This window comes from Notolepis coatsorum (genome assembly GCF_963971535.1).
Source record: "Notolepis coatsorum genome assembly, chromosome: 14".
Lineage (NCBI taxonomy): Eukaryota > Metazoa > Chordata > Actinopteri > Aulopiformes > Paralepididae > Notolepis > Notolepis coatsorum.
Genome location: NC_140178.1, coordinates 4,706,485 through 4,726,811, shown reverse-complemented (window position 1 = coordinate 4,726,811; position 20,327 = coordinate 4,706,485). Strand labels below are relative to the sequence as shown.

The window sequence follows — 20,327 nt, the reverse complement described above, 5'->3', positions numbered from 1 at the left end:
ATTGGGTGAACGAGTCTCAGCTGCCGCTGCACCGGGGTGAGTTGCTGATTGACCAGCTGCTGCTGCAACTGGGAACCTGAGAGTGGGATATGTAGACACAAGAGGGAGACAAGACAAAAACAAACAAAACATGCCTATATACACAACAGATTACATACATTACTCCCATATACATATACATAAGGACACAGTCCGTAACACTAGCTCATGGATTGTTTATGGCGAACAGGTGGGTTTTGAGCGCATGGCCCTAAAGGTCCGTAGGGTGCTTGCAGATTTCAGGCTGAGTGGGAGCTCGTTCAGGAGGGTCGGTGCTGCGACTGCGAAAGCCCGGTTTCCCTTCGTCACCAGTCTTGTTTGGGGGATTTTTAGGCAGATTTGGTTGTTTGATCTGAGGGATCTGGAGCTGGCTGATTGGACCAGGAGTTCTTTTATGTAGGCTGGGGGGGCGAGACCGTTTATGGCTTTGTATGCGAACATGAGGATCTTGAAATTTATTCATTGTTTTACTGGGAGCCATACATAAAACAAGAAGAACACAATACAGCGACAGTAACAAGACCTCACAATACCGCAATAATAATAACAACAATAACATTAGCAATAACAAAAAATAATAAACAACACAGAACAAAACACAAAAAAATCAACTTACTATTACAGACATCACAATAGACACCACAAAAAATAATCCCCCCACCCCAGGACCCCCGAACCCCCCAGGACCAACACCCCGACCCCGCTCCGCCCCCAGGTTGTGGACCAAAGCAGCCAAGCAGGGATCGAAGCATGCAGATTTTGATTTGATTTGATTTGATTACGGATCCCCATTAGCTGGTGCCATAGCAACCAGCTAGTCTTCCCTGGGGTCCACACACAAAAAAACATACAAAAACAATTATCATTGCAAAACTAAATGATTAAAAGTCCGTATTCAACACACGATGCATAATGCAACTAACAATTACGATGGCTAAAAATGAACCGAGAGGTTGGGTCCATCTGTCCCAGGCCATTGGACAGGAAGAACAACTACACTGACACAAAACAGCAATACACACAAATCTATATTATTAGAAACCCCCCTGAAAAAAGAAGGTTGCATTATTCCCACACCTACATAACCCCCGAACAAACAAACAAACACAGACGGACAGACAGACGAGACATTACCTTAACCTATGCCGTTGCACACAGGTGTTTCCGCGTTCGAGTTTTGCGCTCTGATTGGCCAGGTCATGTGACATGTGCGCCAATCGTGATGACGGCAAGTTCTGCGCCTATTTCCGCGTCTAACAGCCTGCAAGCTACCTAACGCCTAGTTTATCACAGGTTAAGCTTAGGCGACTCTTTCGAAGTTGGTTAGAGTTTGGAATCAGGGCTGGCGTTCTATCGCCCTGCTCTAAAGATAAACTCTAACCTTAACCAACTTCGAAAGAGCGCCTAAGCTTAACCAGTGTAGAAACTTGCCGTCCCACGATTGGGCGTACATGTCACATGACCTGGCCAATCAGAGACGCGGAAACACGAATTTGTTGTGGAAAGTATTCAGGCTTCCTGTACCTGTGTGTCTTCTGATGAGCTGTGTGTCTCCCCCTACAGTGCGCGCAGGGTTCCTGCACCTGTGTGTCTTCTGATGAGCCGTGTGTGTCTCCCCCTACAGTGCGCGCAGGGTTCCTGCACCTGTCCGATGCGCTGCTGTACCGCCGGGACGCAGAGGTGCCCGTGAGAGCCGTCATCTCCATGCTGAAGGCAGGCGAGCGGTGCAACGCGGAGGCCGAGCTGATCGGCAAAGGTATGGCGTTCGTATCGCCGACGGTGTGTGGGTGTTGTAAGGGTAAACGGTGCATTTATTATATAACAGCTTTTATCCAAAGCACTTTACAATTTTGTTCCTCACATTTTACCCGTTCACTCACACATTTGATTTGATTTGAAATCTTTATTTCGAACATGTAAATAATACAAACAAAATAAAACAAAAATAAATCATTAATCTCTAGCAATGAAATGAATAAAATAAAATAAGAGAACATTCTTTTAATTTCTTTATAACTGTTTGAATTGTCATTCAACACTGTTCAGACTGTTCCACAGTTTCACTCCACATGGAAATGCAGTGTCTTCTCCTGGTAGTACATACACTAAGAACTTTTAAGTTGAGTTCTCCCTAGCCCCCTTCGTGACTGTGATGCACGCCAACAGGGTTTGGATGAGTGAATCCACAGTCCCTTGCTCCTCCATAGGAAAATCCCATAATTAACTCTGAATAACTGGGCCTCCGCGAAACGCTTGTTGTACAAGTATCGCAGAGAAATATCAAAGGTACTCACAGTTGCATGAGGGTCTTGGACAGAGAAGCGCAATGGTTTGAAAGCTTGGCGTTGCTAATAAACATTTTTAATATTTTGTATAAACTGGTCAACACGGCTCAAAGCGGCTTTAGCTGCCTGATGCCTGAAATAAAGCTGTGTTGACCAGTTTATAAAAATTATTTAAAATGTTTATTAGCAACGCCGAGCTTTCAAACCATTGCGTTTCTCTGTCCAACACACTTGTGCAACTGTGAGTACCTTTGAAATTTCCCTGCGAGAATTTACCAATCACCGCTGATGGCGAAAATGATTGGTCAGCGTTGTAGCCAACGAGTGTCCGCTTTCCAACGAGTGTCCGCTTCCAACAATACCCCACGTGGGGGGTTGCAAATAGAGGAAGTAGGTGAAAGTTGACGAGCGAAAATGAGTTGTGACTCAATCTCCAGAACGCACAGAGGTGGATAGCCACCGAGGATTTTGAAGCTTTTTGTTTTTGGTACACAGTTTACTAAAACCTTTCTCAAGCACACATTTTTGAACAACAGTCCTGAATCTAACCGGGAACCTTCCAGCTACCAAAAGTGGATCTTCTTTCAAATACTGATAAACGTTTGGCATGAAAAGGTTGTATTATCCAACATTATACATATTGTATAAAACATTACATTACAGTATAAAACATTACAATAATAAAAAAGGAAATAGATAAAGTAAAATATTATAATAATAATGAAGTAAAAAAAAGAAATATATATATATATATATATATATATATATATATATATATATATATATATATATATATATATATATATAATAATTATAAAAAATTAAATAGATAAAGTAAAAAATAAATAAGAAATAGTTAAAATAATAATAATAAAAAAGGGAATAGATCAAGTAAAGAAAGAAATTATAATAAAGTTAAAAACTTTAATTATAATAATAATAATAATGGACTCTATCATCAACTAGTCGATGGCAATTACTGTAAACATTTTTATTGAAAGTGAATTGATCCCAACCTTGCAGTCCTGTCCTCAAACCAGTACATCTTATACACTGCCATCAAGCCAGAACAGACATGTTGTTCATCTCAGTCCTAACAACAGTGCCGTCTGTTCTCCAGTGTTACAGGGTCTGATGGAGGTCAAGTCTCCGTACCTGGAGGAGCTGCTGTCGCTGCTGATGACCATCGGTACCCAGCAGGGGACGGCCGGCCCTGTCGCCATGGTGATCTCCCTGCTGCTCCAGGGGACCGAGGACCTGGCGGTGAAGAAGGAACCGGATTCTAACAAGTGAGCGACTCTATTAGTGGTGGCGGGAAAATACCGATACAGTATAGTATCGCGATACTTTGCGTGGCGATACTGTATCGATACAAGGACGCCAAGGATAGATATTTTATTTTATTATTTAAAAAAAGGATGTTGCATTGTTCATTTCAATAGCTGTAATAGTTAGGGATGGGTACCATTCACATTTGAACCGGTACCTGTGAATCGATACCGGTACCCAACGGTACCTTTTTTCTGTACTTTAGTCTCTAAAAATGTAATCTACCTACCTCAGTAGTGGGAAAAAAAATCAAATAACCACACTTTCGACCGTTTTCGGCTTGCCATTGCCCCGACTGCTTTGTTGTTGAATCGAGTCAAATCCTAGGTAAGCATATATTGTGCGTGTGAACGTTGACATACAAAAAAAAAAAAAAAAGTGTTTAAACGGTATCTCACGTGAATCGATACTCGGTAGTACCGACGTGTTTCGGTAAGTACCTTTTAAAAGTACCGAATTCGGTACCCATCCCTAGTAATAGTACAGTAGTCCACACACACACACACGCACACACACACGCACACACACACACACACACACACACACACACACACACACACACACACACACACACACGCACACACGCACACACACACACACACACACACACACACACACACACACACACACACACACACACACACACGTGTGCATTCAGTTAAGTTGGAATATGACTGTAATAATACTGTAATATTAATAATAATATTTGTCAGGTACATGAGCTGTTCTGAGCTGTTGTCCTGATCTGTTGTCCTGATCTGTGTGCTTCTCCCTCCGCAGCTCTGAAGTGACCCAGACGGGCCTGAGCTCCGGGCTGCTGGTGGACTGGCTGGAACACCTCGACCCCGAGGTCACCTCCGTGTGTCCGGAGCTCCAGCAGAAGCTGCTGTTCGCCCTGAACAAGGTAAACCAAACCGCGTCGTCGTTGTCGGATCACCAACGTCTCTTCTTCCCGTGGTGTTGCTGTACTGACGAGTTCGAAGCTGCGTTCATAATGTTGACATTCGAATTCTAAATCAACATTTGAATTTTTATTTAATTTTTTTATGTGTCTATTCATTCTGTTTAAACCAATGGAGTTTTTCTTCACAGTTGCAGATAAAGATTAGGCTACCCTAATATTATAGTATTATAGTATATGACTCGTCATAAAAATTCAAATAAAACATTTATCATAAGTGATGTAGTCTATCTGCATCCGCTCGGCGCTCCATCAAGACGTCACCATCACTTTCGTACCAACCGTGCCCTTATTGGATTATTTATGTTGACGAAACTGACGAGTTATATTCATTAAAGAAAGTTGATTTAATAAAAAAAAGAAAAAAATGTAATCGGATTAATCACTTTATTCAAACTGAGGATTTAGTTTGAGGATATTTATAAAAATATATAAAAAACTATATAATATATAATTTTTTATATTTTTTTATAAATATCCTCAAACTAAATCCTCAATTTGAATAAAGTGATTAATCTGGTTAAATATATATATTTTTTTAATTAAATCAACTTTGTAATTATATATATATATATATATATATATATATATATATATATATATATATATATATATATTTTTTTTATTACATCATAAAATATGACCACAGACATTCAAAGCTTCGTTCGAATACTTCAATAGAAGCTTTGAATGTTGTTCCTCTCTCTCTCTCTCTCTCTCTCTCTCTCTCTGTGTGTGTCAGGGTCACAGTACCCCTTCCTACAGGCTCTACCTGCTGGCCTTGTTCTCACCTGTTGTTCCTCTCTCTCTCTCTCTGTGTGTGTCAGGGTCACAGTACCCCTTCCTACAGGCCCTACCTGCTGGCCTTGTTCTCACCTGTTGTTCCTCTCTCTCTCTCTCTGTGTGTGTCAGGGTCACAGTACCCCTTCCTACAGGCCCTACCTGCTGGCCTTGTTCTCACCTGTTGTTCCTCTCTCTCTCTCTCTCTCTCTCTGTGTGTCAGGGTCACAGTACCCCTTCCTACAGGCCCTACCTGCTGGCCTTGTTCTCACCTGTTGTTCCTCTCTCTCTCTCTGTGTGTGTCAGGGTCACAGTACCCCTTCCTACAGGCCCTACCTGCTGGCCTTGTTCTCACCTGTTGTTCCTCTCTCTCTCTCTCTCTCTCTCTCTGTGTGTGTCAGGGTCACAGTACCCCTTCCTACAGGCTCTACCTGCTGGCCTTGTTCTCACCTGTTGTTCCTCTCTCTCTCTCTCTCTGTGTGTGTCAGGGTCACAGTACCCCTTCCTACAGGCCCTACCTGCTGGCCTTGTTCTCACCTGTTGTTCCTCTCTCTCTCTCTCTCTCTCTCTCTGTGTGTCAGGGTCACAGTACCCCTTCCTACAGACCCTACCTGCTGGCCTTGTTCTCACCTGTTGTTCCTCTCTCTCTCTCTCTCTCTCTGTGTGTCAGGGTCACAGTACCCCTTCCTACAGGCCCTACCTGCTGGCCTTGTTCTCACCTGTTGTTCCTCTCTCTCTCTCTCTCTCTCTCTGTGTGTGTCAGGGTCACAGTACCCCTTCCTACAGGCCCTACCTGCTGGCCTTGTTCTCACCTGTTGTTCCTCTCTCTCTCTCTCTCTGTGTGTGTCAGGGTCACAGTACCCCTTCCTACAGACCCTACCTGCTGGCCTTGTTCTCACCTGTTGTTCCTCTCTCTCTCTCTCTGTGTGTGTGTCAGGGTCACAGTACCCCTTCCTACAGGCCCTACCTGCTGGCCTTGTTCTCACCTGTTGTTCCCCTCTCTCTCTCTCTGTGTGTGTGTCAGGGTCACAGTACCCCTTCCTACAGGCCCTACCTGCTGGCCTTGTTCTCACCTGTTGTTCCTCTCTCTGTGTGTCAGGGTCACAGTACCCCTTCCTACAGACCCTACCTGCTGGCCCTGCTGACCCATCAGTCCAACTGGACCACGATCCACCAGTGCATCAGCGCGCTCCTCGGCAAGCAGAGCAGAGACCAGAGGTGAGTTTAGTCCTTTCATTTCAAACCTTTATTTCAACTTGTAAGACAACTATGCAGAATTAAAACAAAATATAAAGTGTTACAATGTTATGGATAGCAGCTTTTTAATTGGTATGTTATGGATAGCAGCGTTAAAGTGTTATAATGTTAAAGTGTTATAATGTTAAAGTGTTATAATGTTAAAGTGTTATAAAGTTAAAGTGTTATGATGTTAAAGTGTTATAATGTTAAAGTGTTATAATGTTAAAGTGTTATAATGTTAAAGTGTTATAATGTTAGTGTTATAATGTTAAAGTGTTATAATGTTAAAGTGTTATAAAGTTAAAGTGTTATAAAGTTAGTGTTATAATGTTAAAGTGTTACAATGTTAAAGTGTTATAATGTTAAAGTGTTATAAAGTTAGTGTTATAATGTTAAAGTGTTATAATGTTAAAGTGTTATAATGTTAAAGTGTTATAATGTTAAAGTGTTATAAAGTTAGTGTTATAATGTTAAAGTGTTATAATGTTAAAGTGTTATAATGTTAAAGTGTTATAAAGTTAGTGTTATAATGTTAAAGTGTTATAATGTTAAAGTGTTATAATGTTAAAGTGTTATAATGTTAAAGTGTTATAAAGTTATGCGCAGCAGATGTGTTACATGTTATAATGTTAAAGTGTTATAATGTTAAAGTAAAGTGTTATAATGTTAAAGTGTTATAATGTTAAAGTGTTATAATGTTAGTGTTATAATGTTAAAGTGTTATAATGTTAGTGTTAAAATGTTAAAGTGTTATAATGTTAAAGTGTTATAAAGTTATGCGCAGCAGATGTGTTAAGTGTTATAAAGTTAAAGTGTTATAAAGTTGTGCGCAGCAGATGTGTTAAGTGTTATAAAGTTAAAGTGTTATAAAGTTATGCGCAGCAGATGTGTAAAGTGGTGCTCGTGTGTCTCAGACTGGACCCCACATCAGCGCTGGACTTCCTGTGGGCCTGCAGTCACATCCCCCGCATCTGGCAGGGCCGCGACCAGAAGACCCCACAGGTAGGAGCTGACACCTGGGGACATAAAGTCTGTGTCTGGCAGCAGGGCCGCGACCAGAAGACCCCACAGGTAGGAGCTGACACCTGGGGACATAAAGTCTGTGTCTGGCAGCAGGGCCGCGACCAGAAGACCCCACAGGTAGGAGCTGACACCTGGGGACATAAAGTCTGTGTCTGGCAGCAGGGCCGCGACCACAAGACCCCACAGGTAGGAGCTGACACCTGGGGACATAAAGTCTGTGTCTGGCAGCAGGGCTCCAGATGGTCGTTTTTGTTTTAGTTTGTTCGTTTTTTTTCTCTTTCTTTTTTTTCGTATTTTTTTCGTTCATTTTCGTTTGTTTGTTCGTTTTTTTTGCGTGCGTTTTTTTTTCGTTCGTTTTAGTTTTAGTTCCCTTTGTTTTTTGCGTTTGTTTTTTTTCCGTTCCTTTTCGCTTTTGTTCGTTTTCGTTTTAGTTCGTACGTTTTTTTTGCGTTCGTTTTTTTGCGTTCGTTTTTTTCGTTTTTTTCCCCCGTTCGTTTTTTTTCGTTTTAGTTCGTTTTTGTTTTAGTTCGTTTGTTTTTTTTGCGTTCGTTTTAGTTCGTAAATTTTTTTTGCGTTTGTTTTTTTCCGTTCGTTTCTTTTCCTGTTCGCTTTTTTTTCATTCGTTTTCGTTTTAGTTTGTACGTTTTTTTTGTGTTCTTTTTTTCATTCTTTTTTTTGCGTTTGTTTTTTTTTCGTTTTTTTCCCCAGTTAGTTTTTTTCCCGTTCGTTTTCGTTTTAGTTCGTTTTTGTTTTAGTTCGTTCGTTTTTTTTGCGTTCGTTTTTTCGTTCGTTTTAGTTTTTTTTTTTTTTACTTTGACCAGTCAGCTGGTTCTTTTTAGCGTTTTTTAGAGTTTATCGCTTTTTCATCGCATTCATACTTGGTCAAGTTCGACCGACAGAAGCAGGCTGAAAGGGTTCAGATGGGGGGGAAGACACTCTGGGAAAAGCACGGCTGCCGTCCGGGATTCGAACTCGCTCAGCCCCAGATCCGTGACGAGCACGGTTGTCCACGGCGCTGAAATAGCACTCGCGGTACGTGGTGAGCTACTGGAGCTCCCCTGTTCGTTTTAGTTTTAGTTTGTTTTAGTTTTAGTTCGTTCATTTTTTTTTGCGTTTGTTTTTTTCCGTTCGTTTCTTTTCCCGTTCGCTTTTTTTTCATTCGTTTTCGTTTTAGTTAGTTTTTTTTAGAGTTCGTTTTTTTGCATTCGTTTTTTTGCGTTCGTTTTCGTTTATGTGTCTCTACCAGGTGAACACACTCTAATGTATATAACATTAGGAGTTGACACCTGGACATAAAGTCTGTATCTGGCAGCAGGGCCGCGACCAGAAGACCCCACAGGTAGGAGCTGACACCTGGGACATAAAGTCTGTGTCTGGCAGCAGGGCCGCGACCACAAGACCCCACAGGTAGGAGCTGACACCTGGGGACATAAAGTCCAGTCACACTCTGAAGTGCATTTTCCTATATCTCTCTCTTGCTCATATTACGTTTCTAACTCTAGATTTTAAGTAAGTTAATATCTCAAATATTTTGGAAAACTTAGTCTGGAGCGAGAGAAGTCCACACAGTAGAAACACATAAGTCCATAAGTCCAAACTGTCACTATAATCACCGTCTGGGGTAGGTAACCTGTAGGAAGTCCATTCTAGTCTTGCTCATATTACATTTCTAACTTTTTAGTGAGTCGTTAATATCTCTACAATTAGTTTAATTTCATTTAACTTTCATTTCAAACCTTTATTTAAACTCGAAAAGGCGACGAGGTTTCCCTCATTTCGCAGTCACATCGAGTGTGCCACCCAGTAGATCCCACCCACCACCCAGTAGATCACCTGACACATGTCCAGGCATTAAAGCGTTCCGTCTTGGGACGGATATCCGTCCATTTGATTTGGAGATTCCGTCATTTGATTCGGAGTCGTGACGGATTTTAACCTGAGCCAATCAGAGGCGTCAAATATCCTTTTTCCCCCTACCGCGGCCGCACCAAACAGTCATTTGCGAGCAATCGGCAAATTCTCAGGCAAATGCAACCAACCAGAAGGCGAGATTGTTCTGAGTTTACAGCCCTTTCACCCGCCTCCGCTGTGCTCAGCACCAATGGGAAGCGCCCATTTTGAGACTCTCTAGCGTCTAGCTCTACTCGCGAGTAAACTTGACTCATCAACAACATGCGGCAACTTTTACGAGACCGTAAGTTCATTTGACTTATTCTAGTCTAAAGAAACATATATATTACTATTGCTATTGATACATCTAGGTAACGTGAATGCCACAAAACGAATGCCTTTTGTTAATCAGAACGTTATTTACGCGACAAGCAGTGTGTTGTTGTCGTTGTTGTTGTTGTTGGTGGTGTTTCGTGTGTGTGCTTGCGCCGCTCGCTTTCTGATAAATGTATGAATGTTGATAAATCTAGATAACGTTAATGCCACAAAACGAATGACTTTGTTAATCAGAACGTTATTTGCGTTATCAATTGTTTTTAAGCTCAATAAACGTCTTTCTCCCATTTGTCCGGGAGATCTCTGGGTAACAGTACTGTATATTTGCATATCATATATGTCACAAATGTAACATTACTATATACCTGTATGTCATGTATGTCACTATGAATTGAAAACGGGGGACCCTGATGTAAACAAGACGAACGTCTTTCTCTGGTCTGCATCCCCTTAACAATTGTGTGTATTGAGCTGTACTGTATTGTACCCATTCTGCAATCTGTTAAATATTGATTGATTGTTATTAACAGATTGCAGAATGGGTACAGTACAGCTCAATACACACAATTGTTAAGGGGATGCAGACCAGAGAAAGACTTTCGTCTTGTTTACATCAGGGTCCCCCATTTTCAGTTCATCATAACATATATGACACACATGACATACAGATAGACAATACTGCTACATCTATACATTTATGACATACCAGATTTACAAATACAGTAGCCTATTGTTTGTGATACAAAAATAGTCTAAAAAGAGTATATACATTTGACGAAGAAACTGTACATTGGATGTGGTTGGGTGGGATGGGGGGGGGGTTGTAACTATACATTGGATTATCGACAACCTTACTTGGTCCCAATAAGAGGGTCTCGTGTATTAAATAAAGTTTTCATTCATTCATTCACTCTGGATCTTGTAAATCCAGTAGCAATACACACAATTGTTAAGGGGATGTAGACCAGAGAAAGGCGTTTGTCTTGTTTACATCATCAGGGTCCCCCATTTTCAATTCATAGTGACATTTATGACATACACAACATACATGACATTTATGACATAGGGACATACATGCCTTACAGGTATATAGTAATAGTACTGTTACATTTAGTCACATATACGATATGCAAATATACAGTACTGTTACCCAGAGATCCTAACAGTAAATATATACATATGATGAGGAGGAGACTGTACATTAGGAGGGGGTGAGTGAGTGGGTGGTAAATAAATATATACAAACGGTGGGGAGGAGACTGTCCATTGTTGTTGTGGCATAATTGCGAAACGTGTTTAGTCCCTTGTTTGTATGATAACAAGCCGTTTAGTTCATGGTTCAAAGTGGGGAGGGGTGCTAGCTCGCCATCAATCAGAAGCTAGCCACAAGACTTGCATTCACGCTCTCCAGCACACAACAGTAGGGTCTATAGTCACAGTCAGGACAGTAGGCTCGCTCTACAAGTAGGCTCCCTTAAAACGCTAACACTATTAAAAAAAAATACAGTAGAGGTTAAAATAAGAATATGACTTGGCCAGAAAAAAAGTTCAGTCAGGAGATTTTTTTTTGCTTTAATCCCTGCACATGTCTCCCCCCCCCCCCCCCCCCCTCCCGTCCGTCCCCAGAAGAAAACGGAGAAGTTCGTCCTGCTCCTGAGCCCCGAGGAGCTGCTCAGCCTGGTGGACCTGATCCTCTCAGAGTCGGAGCTCAGCGGGCGCGACTCCTCGCCGCAGCAGGGGGGCAAGAGCACCCTGGACCAGGCGTCCTGCTCCCTCATCCAGGCCCGGCTGCCTCTGCTCCAGTCCAGCTGCAACGGGGACCTGGAGAACATCAAGAAGGTGTCCGAGTACCTCATCAACTGCACCAAGAAGTGGGGAGACAGGTACCTTCAGCGGCTGATGATAGGATTCATGTTGAAGGTTTCTCTGTTGTTTTGTGTATTTTTGAGCAGCGGCGGTCCGCTTCATTTACGCGAGGGGGGGCGGGCATCGATTTTAGAATATTCAAATAGTTGTTAAATGATAGAAATCGAATAGTTTTCTGCAAATAATATGTTTTTTTTATTTCCCCTTGTTTTTACCGGGAACTACACTGTGTATCGTATTGAGAGGGCACCCTATTAACTTAAACAACACACTGCAGCACCCACTCTCCACACTTTAGATCACCTAAACACACTTTATATTTATTGGTAAAGGATTTGCACTACAACTCGTACACCTACTGTAAACTGTACCTAAATTGTACCTCATCCCATTTCTGCTGCACTATATAGTATTGTATATTAGTACATTGCATAGTATATTGTATATTGTATGGTAACTCAGTTACTTCTATTCTGCATCGAACATTGTACATATGTCTATACTGAACACTGACTTTTTTTTTTACTTCTATTTTACATGCTATACTATTTTATTTCATACTATCTTGTCTAGCACAGTCTCTGGAGCGTAACAGTAAGAAGCATTTTGTATAAAAGTATTCTGTACTTCTGTATGACAACTATTAAAGAAACTTGAAACTAACTGTTACACCGCTGAACAGCATGCTGGGTACAGGTAGCTGGCGAGCCAGGTAGCGTGACAGTCTGTTAACAGCTGGGAGAACTGAAAACTCGAAAGATGAAGAAAGAAAGATGTTACATGGTAGCAGCAACGTTTTGTACGTTTGCCGTGCTGTTTCACTAAGTTCACACATTTCAGAATGAATGCTTTTGTTCCCGGAAATACGCGCTAGCCTGGTCCGCTTAGCGTTAGCTGTTGTCAATGACGGCAGCCGGCTAGCTCGCGTTTTTGGATGATCTCACGTTCTCTATTTGGTCAAAACAAAACCATACAACGTTAACGTGGAAGCTCAGACATTTCAAGCATTTCAACGTTGTAACTTTCAGAATGAATGCTTTTGTTCCTGGATATAAGTTAGCCTGCTGTGAATCGCACATATCTAGCTGTTGTTGGCAGTGACAGCAGCCGGCCAGCTCGCTTGTTTGATTATCTCATGTTCACAATTAAGTAAAAACGAATTGTTGAGGGAGGTGGGTGATTTTCTATTAGTATTCAAATAGTTCCCAGTAACTTTCGAATAGTAATTTTTAGGGGTGTAACGGTACACAAAAACCACGGTTCGGTACGTACCTCGGTTTTGAAGTCACGGTTCGGTGCGGGTTTTCGGTACAGTGGGGGACAGTTTGGCTTTCCATGTTCCACTCAGGGGTGATGTAGTCCGGTCGTGTGCAGTAACTAATTGTACTTGTAGGGCTGTCAACGAATATTCTATATTGAAATTAATAATCTAGTTTTGAATTCAATTCTGCACGCAAAATAAAGTTCTGCACGTGTGCGTTCGTTAGTGGTTAACGTACCGTTGTATTCGTTCGGTACACAGCCGCACTGAACCTTAGGTCCAGTACTGAAACGGTTTGGTACGGATACGTGTACCTTTACACCCCTAGTAATTTTGTGAGTTTTTCCCATCCCTACTTTATAATAATTTTTTTAACATTGAGATAGTTGTCAGGCTCGGAGCAAGACGGGACAGGAGGTTCTGGTTCTGATTCAAACCTAAGCCAGCAGGTTTACTTGTGGCTCCAGATGCGGGGGTCTTAACCACGACCCCAGCCCCCGATAGAAGAGCTAGTCCTGGACGGGCACCGTCACACCTCAGCCTCTATTCAATTATCTTCCCACCTTTTATTTCTACACCTTCTCTCTCACGATCCCCTCAATCCGGTCCTCCCACAGTCACAGACGCCACACACTCTGTGTATTCTGTCCCGTAAGGTTCCCCAAAGAGGGCTCACGGGTCATCGAGTTGGACAAAATCTTTTTTCTAATTAGCCGAAGTACCGAACACGGTCCGTCGTCAAGGACCGGCTGTTGTGATAAACTGGCGCCAGGTTCCCCCTCCTCCTCTCGGAGCAACAAGATGAACTTCTTCTCCCACTTCCTCCCGTCTGCCGCGGACCAGGGAGAGCTCCGTAACGAGGTCTATTGGTGTGAAATGAAGAGCGGCAGCGGAAGCCGTCCGCGCTGTGATCTCTTTAAGAGCTCAGCGTGTTTATAATGAAGCCGGGCGGATTAATGCGGACGCTCTAAACTCGACCCTGTGTTGTGGATTCCTGCCCCTGACTTAGCTGTCAAGAGATCAGGGTGCAACTTCCCCCTTTTTTTTTGTGGCAGCAGGCGATATCTCCTTTCATGAATATGTCTGCGGTTATTAAACCTACTTTAATGAGGAAACTTTGAGCCAAGGTCGAGCGAAATTAGCTTTGGAATTACAATATTTTTTAAGTAGAGCTGCTAAGCCGTCTGGTCAAAATGGCCGCCGCGGGAAAAAGCCGTTGGATAAAAACCGTCTTAAAAAGTGAGGGTCTGGCCTTGTGTGTGGAGAGAATAAACACTTGATTATGCGCTCGGGCATTCTTGTCGAGAAAAAGCTCAGACAGGGACTGATAAGCCGCTGTTTATTTCATTTAACACACGGACTATTGAGGAGCGACTAGTCGGTCTTTATTCCCGGTCAAGGTCATCCCCGTCGTGTCTGATGCGCAGCCGGCCGCGGAGAGCGGACGCTGTTTTTTTTTTGCCGGCAGTGCTCCCGGCCGGTAAAGAGGATTTGGTGAACATCCCATGAACGTTGACTACCGTTCCCTGTGGCCAGAAACGAGAGGGACAATAGCTTAGTCTCCCCTCCTCATCTGTGTGGTCTCCCCTCCTCATCGGTGTGGTCTCCCCTCCTCATCGGTGTGGTCTCCCCTCCTCATCGGTGTGGTCTCCCCTCCTCATCGGTGTGGTCTCCCCTCCTCATCTGTGTGGTCTCACCTCATCGGTGTGGTCTCCCCTCCTCATCGGTGTGGTCTCCCCTCCTCATCTGTGTGGTCTCCCCTCATCAGTGTGGTCTCCCCTCCTCATCGGTGTGGTCTCACCTCCTCACTGTGTGGTCTCACCTCCTCACTGTGTGGTCTCACCTCCTCACTGTGTGGTCTCACCTCCTCATCTGTGTGGTCTCACCTCCTCACTGTGTGGTCTCACCTCCTCATCTGTGTGGTCTCACCTCCTCATCTGTGTGGTCTCACCTCCTCATCTGTGTGGTCTCACCTCCTCATCGGTGTAGTCTCCCCTCCTCATCTGTGTGGTCTCCCCTCCTCATCTGTGTGGTCTCACCTCCTCATCTGTGTGGTCTCACCTCCTCACTGTGTGGTCTCCCCTCCTCACTGTGTGGTCTCACCTCCTCATCGGTGTGGTCTCACCTCCTCATCGGTGTGGTCTCACCTCCTCATCTGTGTGGTCTCACCTCCTCATCTGTGTGGTCTCACCTCCTCATCTGTGTGGTCTCACCTCCTCATCTGTGTGGTCTCACCTCCTCATCGGTGTGGTCTCCCCTCCTCATCTGTGTGGTCTCCCCTCCTCATCTGTGTGGTCTCACCTCCTCATCGGTGTGGTCTCACCTCCTCACTGTGTGGTCTCACCTCCTCATCTGTGTGGTCTCACCTCCTCACTGTGTGGTCTCACCTCCTCATCGGTGTGGTCTCACCTCCTCATCTGTGTGGTCTCACCTCCTCATCGGTGTGGTCTCACCTCCTCATCTGTGTGGTCTCCCCTCCTCACTGTGTGGTCTCCCCTCCTCACTGTGTGGTCTCACCTCCTCATCTGTGTGGTCTCCCCTCCTCATCTGTGGTCTCACCTCATCTGTGTGGTCTCACCTCCTCATCTGTGTGGTCTCACCTCCTCATCTGTGTGGTCTCACCTCCTCATCTGTGTGGTCTCACCTCCTCATCGGTGTGGTCTCACCTCCTCATCGGTGTGGTCTCACCTCCTCATCTGTGTGGTCTCACCTCCTCATCGGTGTGGTCTCACCTCCTCACTGTGTGGTCTCACCTCCTCATCTGTGTGGTCTCACCTCCTCACTGTGTGGTCTCACCTCCTCACTGTGTGGTCTCACCTCCTCACTGTGTGGTCTCCCCTCCTCATCTGTGTGGTCTCCCCTCCTCATCTGTGTGGTCTCCCCTCCTCATCGGTGTGGTCTCCCCTCCTCATCGGTGTGGTCTCCCCTCCTCATCTGTGTGGTCTCACCTCCTCATCCGTGTGGTCTCCCCTCCTCATCGGTGTGGTCTCACCTCCTCATCCGTGTGGTCTCCCCTCCTCATCGGTGTGGTCTCACCTCCTCATCTGTGTGGTCTCACCTCCTCATCGGTGTGGTCTCACCTCCTCATCTGTGTGGTCTCACCTCCTCTCTGTGTGGTCTCACCTCCTCATCGGTGTGGTCTCACCTCCTCATCTGTGTGGTCTCACCTCCTCTCTGTGTGGTCTCCCCTCCTCATCTGTGTGGTCTCCCCTCCTCATCTGTGTGGTCTCACCTCCTCATCTGTGTGGTCTCACCTCATCTGTGTGGTCTCCCCTCATCTGTGTGGTCTCACCTCCTCATCTGTGTGGTCTCACCTCCTCATCTGTGTGGTCTCACCTCCTCACTGTGTGGTCTCACCTCCTCATCTGTGTGGTCTCACCTCCTCATCTGTGTGGTCTCACCTCCTCACTGTGTGGTCTCACCTCCTCACTGTGTGGTCTCACCTCCTCACTGTGTGGTCTCCCCTCCTCATCTGTGTGGTCTCCCCTCATCTGTGTGGTCTCCCCTCCTCATCGGTGTGGTCTCCCCTCCTCATCGGTGTGGTCTCCCCTCCTCATCTGTGTGGTCTCACCTCCTCATCCGTGTTGTCTCCCCTCCTCATCGGTGTGGTCTCACCTCCTCATCCGTGTGGTCTCCCCTCCTCATCGGTGTGGTCTCACCTCCTCATCTGTGTGGTCTCACCTCCTCATCGGTGTGGTCTCACCTCCTCATCTGTGTGGTCTCACCTCCTCTCTGTGTGGTCTCCCCTCCTCATCTGTGTGGTCTCCCCTCCTCATCGGTGTGGTCTCCCCTCCTCATCGGTGTGGTCTCCCCTCCTCATCTGTGTGGTCTCCCCTCCTCATCTGTGTGGTCTCACCTCCTCATCTGTGTGGTCTCCCCTCCTCATCTGTGTGGTCTCACCTCCTCATCTGTGTGGTCTCCCCTCCTCATCTGTGTGGTCTCACCTCCTCATCTGTGTGGTCTCACCTCCTCATCTGTGTGGTCTCACCTCCTCATCTGTGTGGTCTCACCTCCTCATCTGTGTGGTCTCACCTCCTCATCTGTGTGGTCTCCCCTCCTCATCGGTGTGGTCTCCCCTCCTCATCGGTGTGGTCTCACCTCCTCATCTGTGTGGTCTCCCCTCCTCATCGGTGTGGTCTCACCTCCTCATCGGTGTGGTCTCCCCTCCTCATCTGTGTGGTCTCACCTCCTCATCTGTGTGGTCTCCCCTCCTCATCGGTGTGGTCTCACCCATATAAGGCTCCATGCATTATATTCGATTAGTTGTACAGCCCTTGCCTATTTCCTATTAAATCTTTATTTTTACTTATAGTTGTACTATATTCAGGGCTGCTGGTCTCTTGCGTGCGCTTTGGTGGATTTTGGTTGGTTTTCATCGTTGGGCTCCCTCGGTTCGCCGGCGTTTTGGGGATTCCTTGCTCGGGGGGGGGGGGGGGGGGGGGGGCTCGCTGCGGCTTTCGGGGTGTGTCCCCGGGGGTCCAGGGTGTCGTCTCGGACCGTCCGCGGTGCTGCATGTCTTCCACCTTTTTATTTTTTACAGTTGTACAGACCAGCCCTGGCCTATTTTTGTTTCATACTTCTAGTGATGCACGATATATCGGCCGCCGATGTGACATGTTTTGGCCTTAAATAGTTTCAAGATATCAGTCATTTCTGAAAATAAGTTACAAAAGTAAAATAATTATGCATTTTTGGAAAATAGCTCTTTATTTGATTATCATAAAAAAGTGTTTTCTATACAGAGATATCTAACATCGGTAAATATCGGTTATCGGTATCGGCCACAATTTTCACATCGGTGCATCACTACTTCTATTCTATTCTATTGTGCTTCTATCTTACCGGTAATTTAGTTCATATTTGTCACACCCCGAAAAACGACCAAATCTGAATTCCTTTGTATGTGAAAACTGCTTGGCAATAAAGACCTTTCTGGTTCTGTCCTCTGTCCTCAGTGCGATGAGTAAACACTGGTTCTGTTCTCTGTCCTCAGTGCGATGAGTAAACACTGGTTCTGGTTCTGTTCTCTGTCCTCAGTGCGATGAGTAAACACTGGTTCTGTCCTCTGTCCTCAGTGCGATGAGTAAACACTGGTTCTGGTTCTGGTTCTGTCCTCAGTGCGATGAGTAAACACTGGTTCTGGTTCTGTTCTCTGTCCTCAGTGCGATGAGTAAACACTGGTTCTGTCCTCTGTCCTCAGTGCGATGAGTAAACACTGGTTCTGGTTCTGGTTCTGTCCTCAGTGCGATGAGTAAACACTGGTTCTGGTTCTGTCCTCAGTGCGATGAGTAAACACTGGTTCTGGTTCTGGTTCTGTCCTCAGTGCGATGAGTAAACACTGGTTCTGGTTCTGGTTCTGTCCTCAGTGCGATGAGTAAACACTGGTTCTGGTTCTGGTTCTGTCCTCAGTGCGATGAGTAAACACTGGTTCTGGTTCTGGTTCTGTCCTCAGTGCGATGAGTAAACACTGGTTCTGGTTCTGGTTCTGTCCTCAGTGCGATGAGTAAACACTGGTTCTGGTTCTGGTTCTGTCCTCAGTGCGATGAGTAAACACTGGTTCTGGTTCTGGTTCTGTCCTCAGTGCGATGAGTAAACACTGGTTCTGGTTCTGGTTCTGTCCTCAGTGCGATGAGTAAGCACTGGTTCTGGTTCTGGTTCTGTCCTCAGTGCGATGAGTAAACACTGGTTCTGGTTCTGGTTCTGTCCTCAGTGCGATGAGTAAACACTGGTTCTGGTTCTGGTTCTGTCCTCAGTGCGATGAGTAAACACTGGTTCTGGTTCTGTTCTCTGTCCTCAGTGCGATGAGTAAACACTGGTTCTGGTTCTGGTTCTGTCCTCAGTGCGATGAGTAAACACTGGTTCTGGTTCTGGTTCTGTCCTCAGTGCGATGAGTAAACACTGGTTCTGGTTCTGTTCTCTGTCCTCAGTGCGATGAGTAAACACTGGTTCTGGTTCTGGTTCTGTCCTCAGTGCGATGAGTAAACACTGGTTCTGGTTCTGGTTCTGTCCTCAGTGCGATGAGTAAACACTGGTTCTGGTTCTGGTTCTGGTTCTGTCCTCAGTGCGATGAGTAAGCGCTGCCAGCACCTGCTGCTCCAGATCTACCTGCACTTCCCAGAGGTCATCCAGCACGTGACCCTGCCTGACTCCACCCTGAGCAGCGGGGGCGCCGCGGCCGGGAGCACCTGCAAGGTGAGCTCTATTTATACTCAGCACTAGGGATGTCCGATATTACCGGCCGATATCGGCATTAAAATGTGATATAGGAAAATATTGGTATCGGTTTTCAAAAAGAAAATATATATATATATATTTTTTTTTTTTTTTTTTTTACATTTCTATAACCTTTATTTACCCAGGCAAGCAAGTAAGAACAAATTCTGATTTTATTTATTGTCAAAAGTATGCATAATGTTGTGTTAATTCCACGACAAGAGATATGTAATGTTAATTACCTGAAATTATTCAGATTTTTTGGGGGGGAAACCCTGCATATATCGGTATCGGAAATTAAGAGTTGGACTATATCGGTATCGGTAAAAAAGCCAATATCGAGCATCCCTACTTAGCACCATTCATACAGGTTGCAGCTCAAAGTGCTTTACACACAAAAAAAACGTAACAAAAGGATAATAAAAATACATAAATAATAATAGCTAAATTAGTACCATTTAACATTTATTTACTCACACTGCTGGGACAGATCATCTGGCCTGTAATTTAAAATAAACTAATTAACTAAAATAAACAATGTAGCACTCGAGTTAGACACTGTTTGACGAGCGATCTCACTGACCCTTAGCTGCCAGAGTTGTACCCTTCCTTCCTGCTGACTTGTTGTTGTACAGAACTTGTACGTTGCTTTGGATAAAAGCGTTCAGCTAAATAACTAAATGTAAACTACTTCAGTGATTTTCAGGATGATGGTGTTGGTAAATAATTGTATTGTCTCCTCTCTCTCTCTCCCCCCCCCTCTCCCTCTCTCTATCTCCCTCTCCCCCCCTCTCCCTCTCCCTCCCTCCCTCCCTCTCAGCTGGACGTCATGGTCCACCGCCTGGTCACCTTGCTGGCTGAGACGGGAGACTCCAAGTCTGCTGAGAACCGCATGTCTGACGCCAACCTGGCCTGCAGGAAGCTGGCCGTGTCCCACCCGGTCCTGCTGCTCAGGTCAGCCGGCTGCAAGCAATTTAACCTGATCCCAGCACTAGATCAGATAAAAAATTAGGGATGTCCGATATTATCGGCCGATATTCTTTTTTTTTTACATTTATTTAACCTTTATTTACCCAGACAAGCAATTTTGATGTGTAATGTTAAT

General features: G+C 44.8%; 1 protein-coding gene across 1 annotated transcript in view; it reads left to right on the top strand.

Annotated features, from left to right (window-relative positions):
• The window catches only part of ints1 (integrator complex subunit 1), a gene marked incomplete at its 5' end in the record, with an annotated part of 76,001 nt that overhangs the window by 33,369 nt on the left and 22,305 nt on the right, over nucleotides 1-20,327 (top strand). Inside the window, 8 exons of the mRNA XM_084328325.1 lie at nucleotides 1,664-1,795; nucleotides 3,445-3,613; nucleotides 4,434-4,557; nucleotides 6,494-6,612; nucleotides 7,548-7,635; nucleotides 11,509-11,765; nucleotides 19,072-19,201; nucleotides 20,043-20,176. Of these exons, the coding sequence (XP_084184451.1) occupies nucleotides 1,664-1,795; nucleotides 3,445-3,613; nucleotides 4,434-4,557; nucleotides 6,494-6,612; nucleotides 7,548-7,635; nucleotides 11,509-11,765; nucleotides 19,072-19,201; nucleotides 20,043-20,176 (1,153 nt within the window). The remainder of the gene's footprint in view (nucleotides 1-1,663; nucleotides 1,796-3,444; nucleotides 3,614-4,433; nucleotides 4,558-6,493; nucleotides 6,613-7,547; nucleotides 7,636-11,508; nucleotides 11,766-19,071; nucleotides 19,202-20,042; nucleotides 20,177-20,327) is intronic.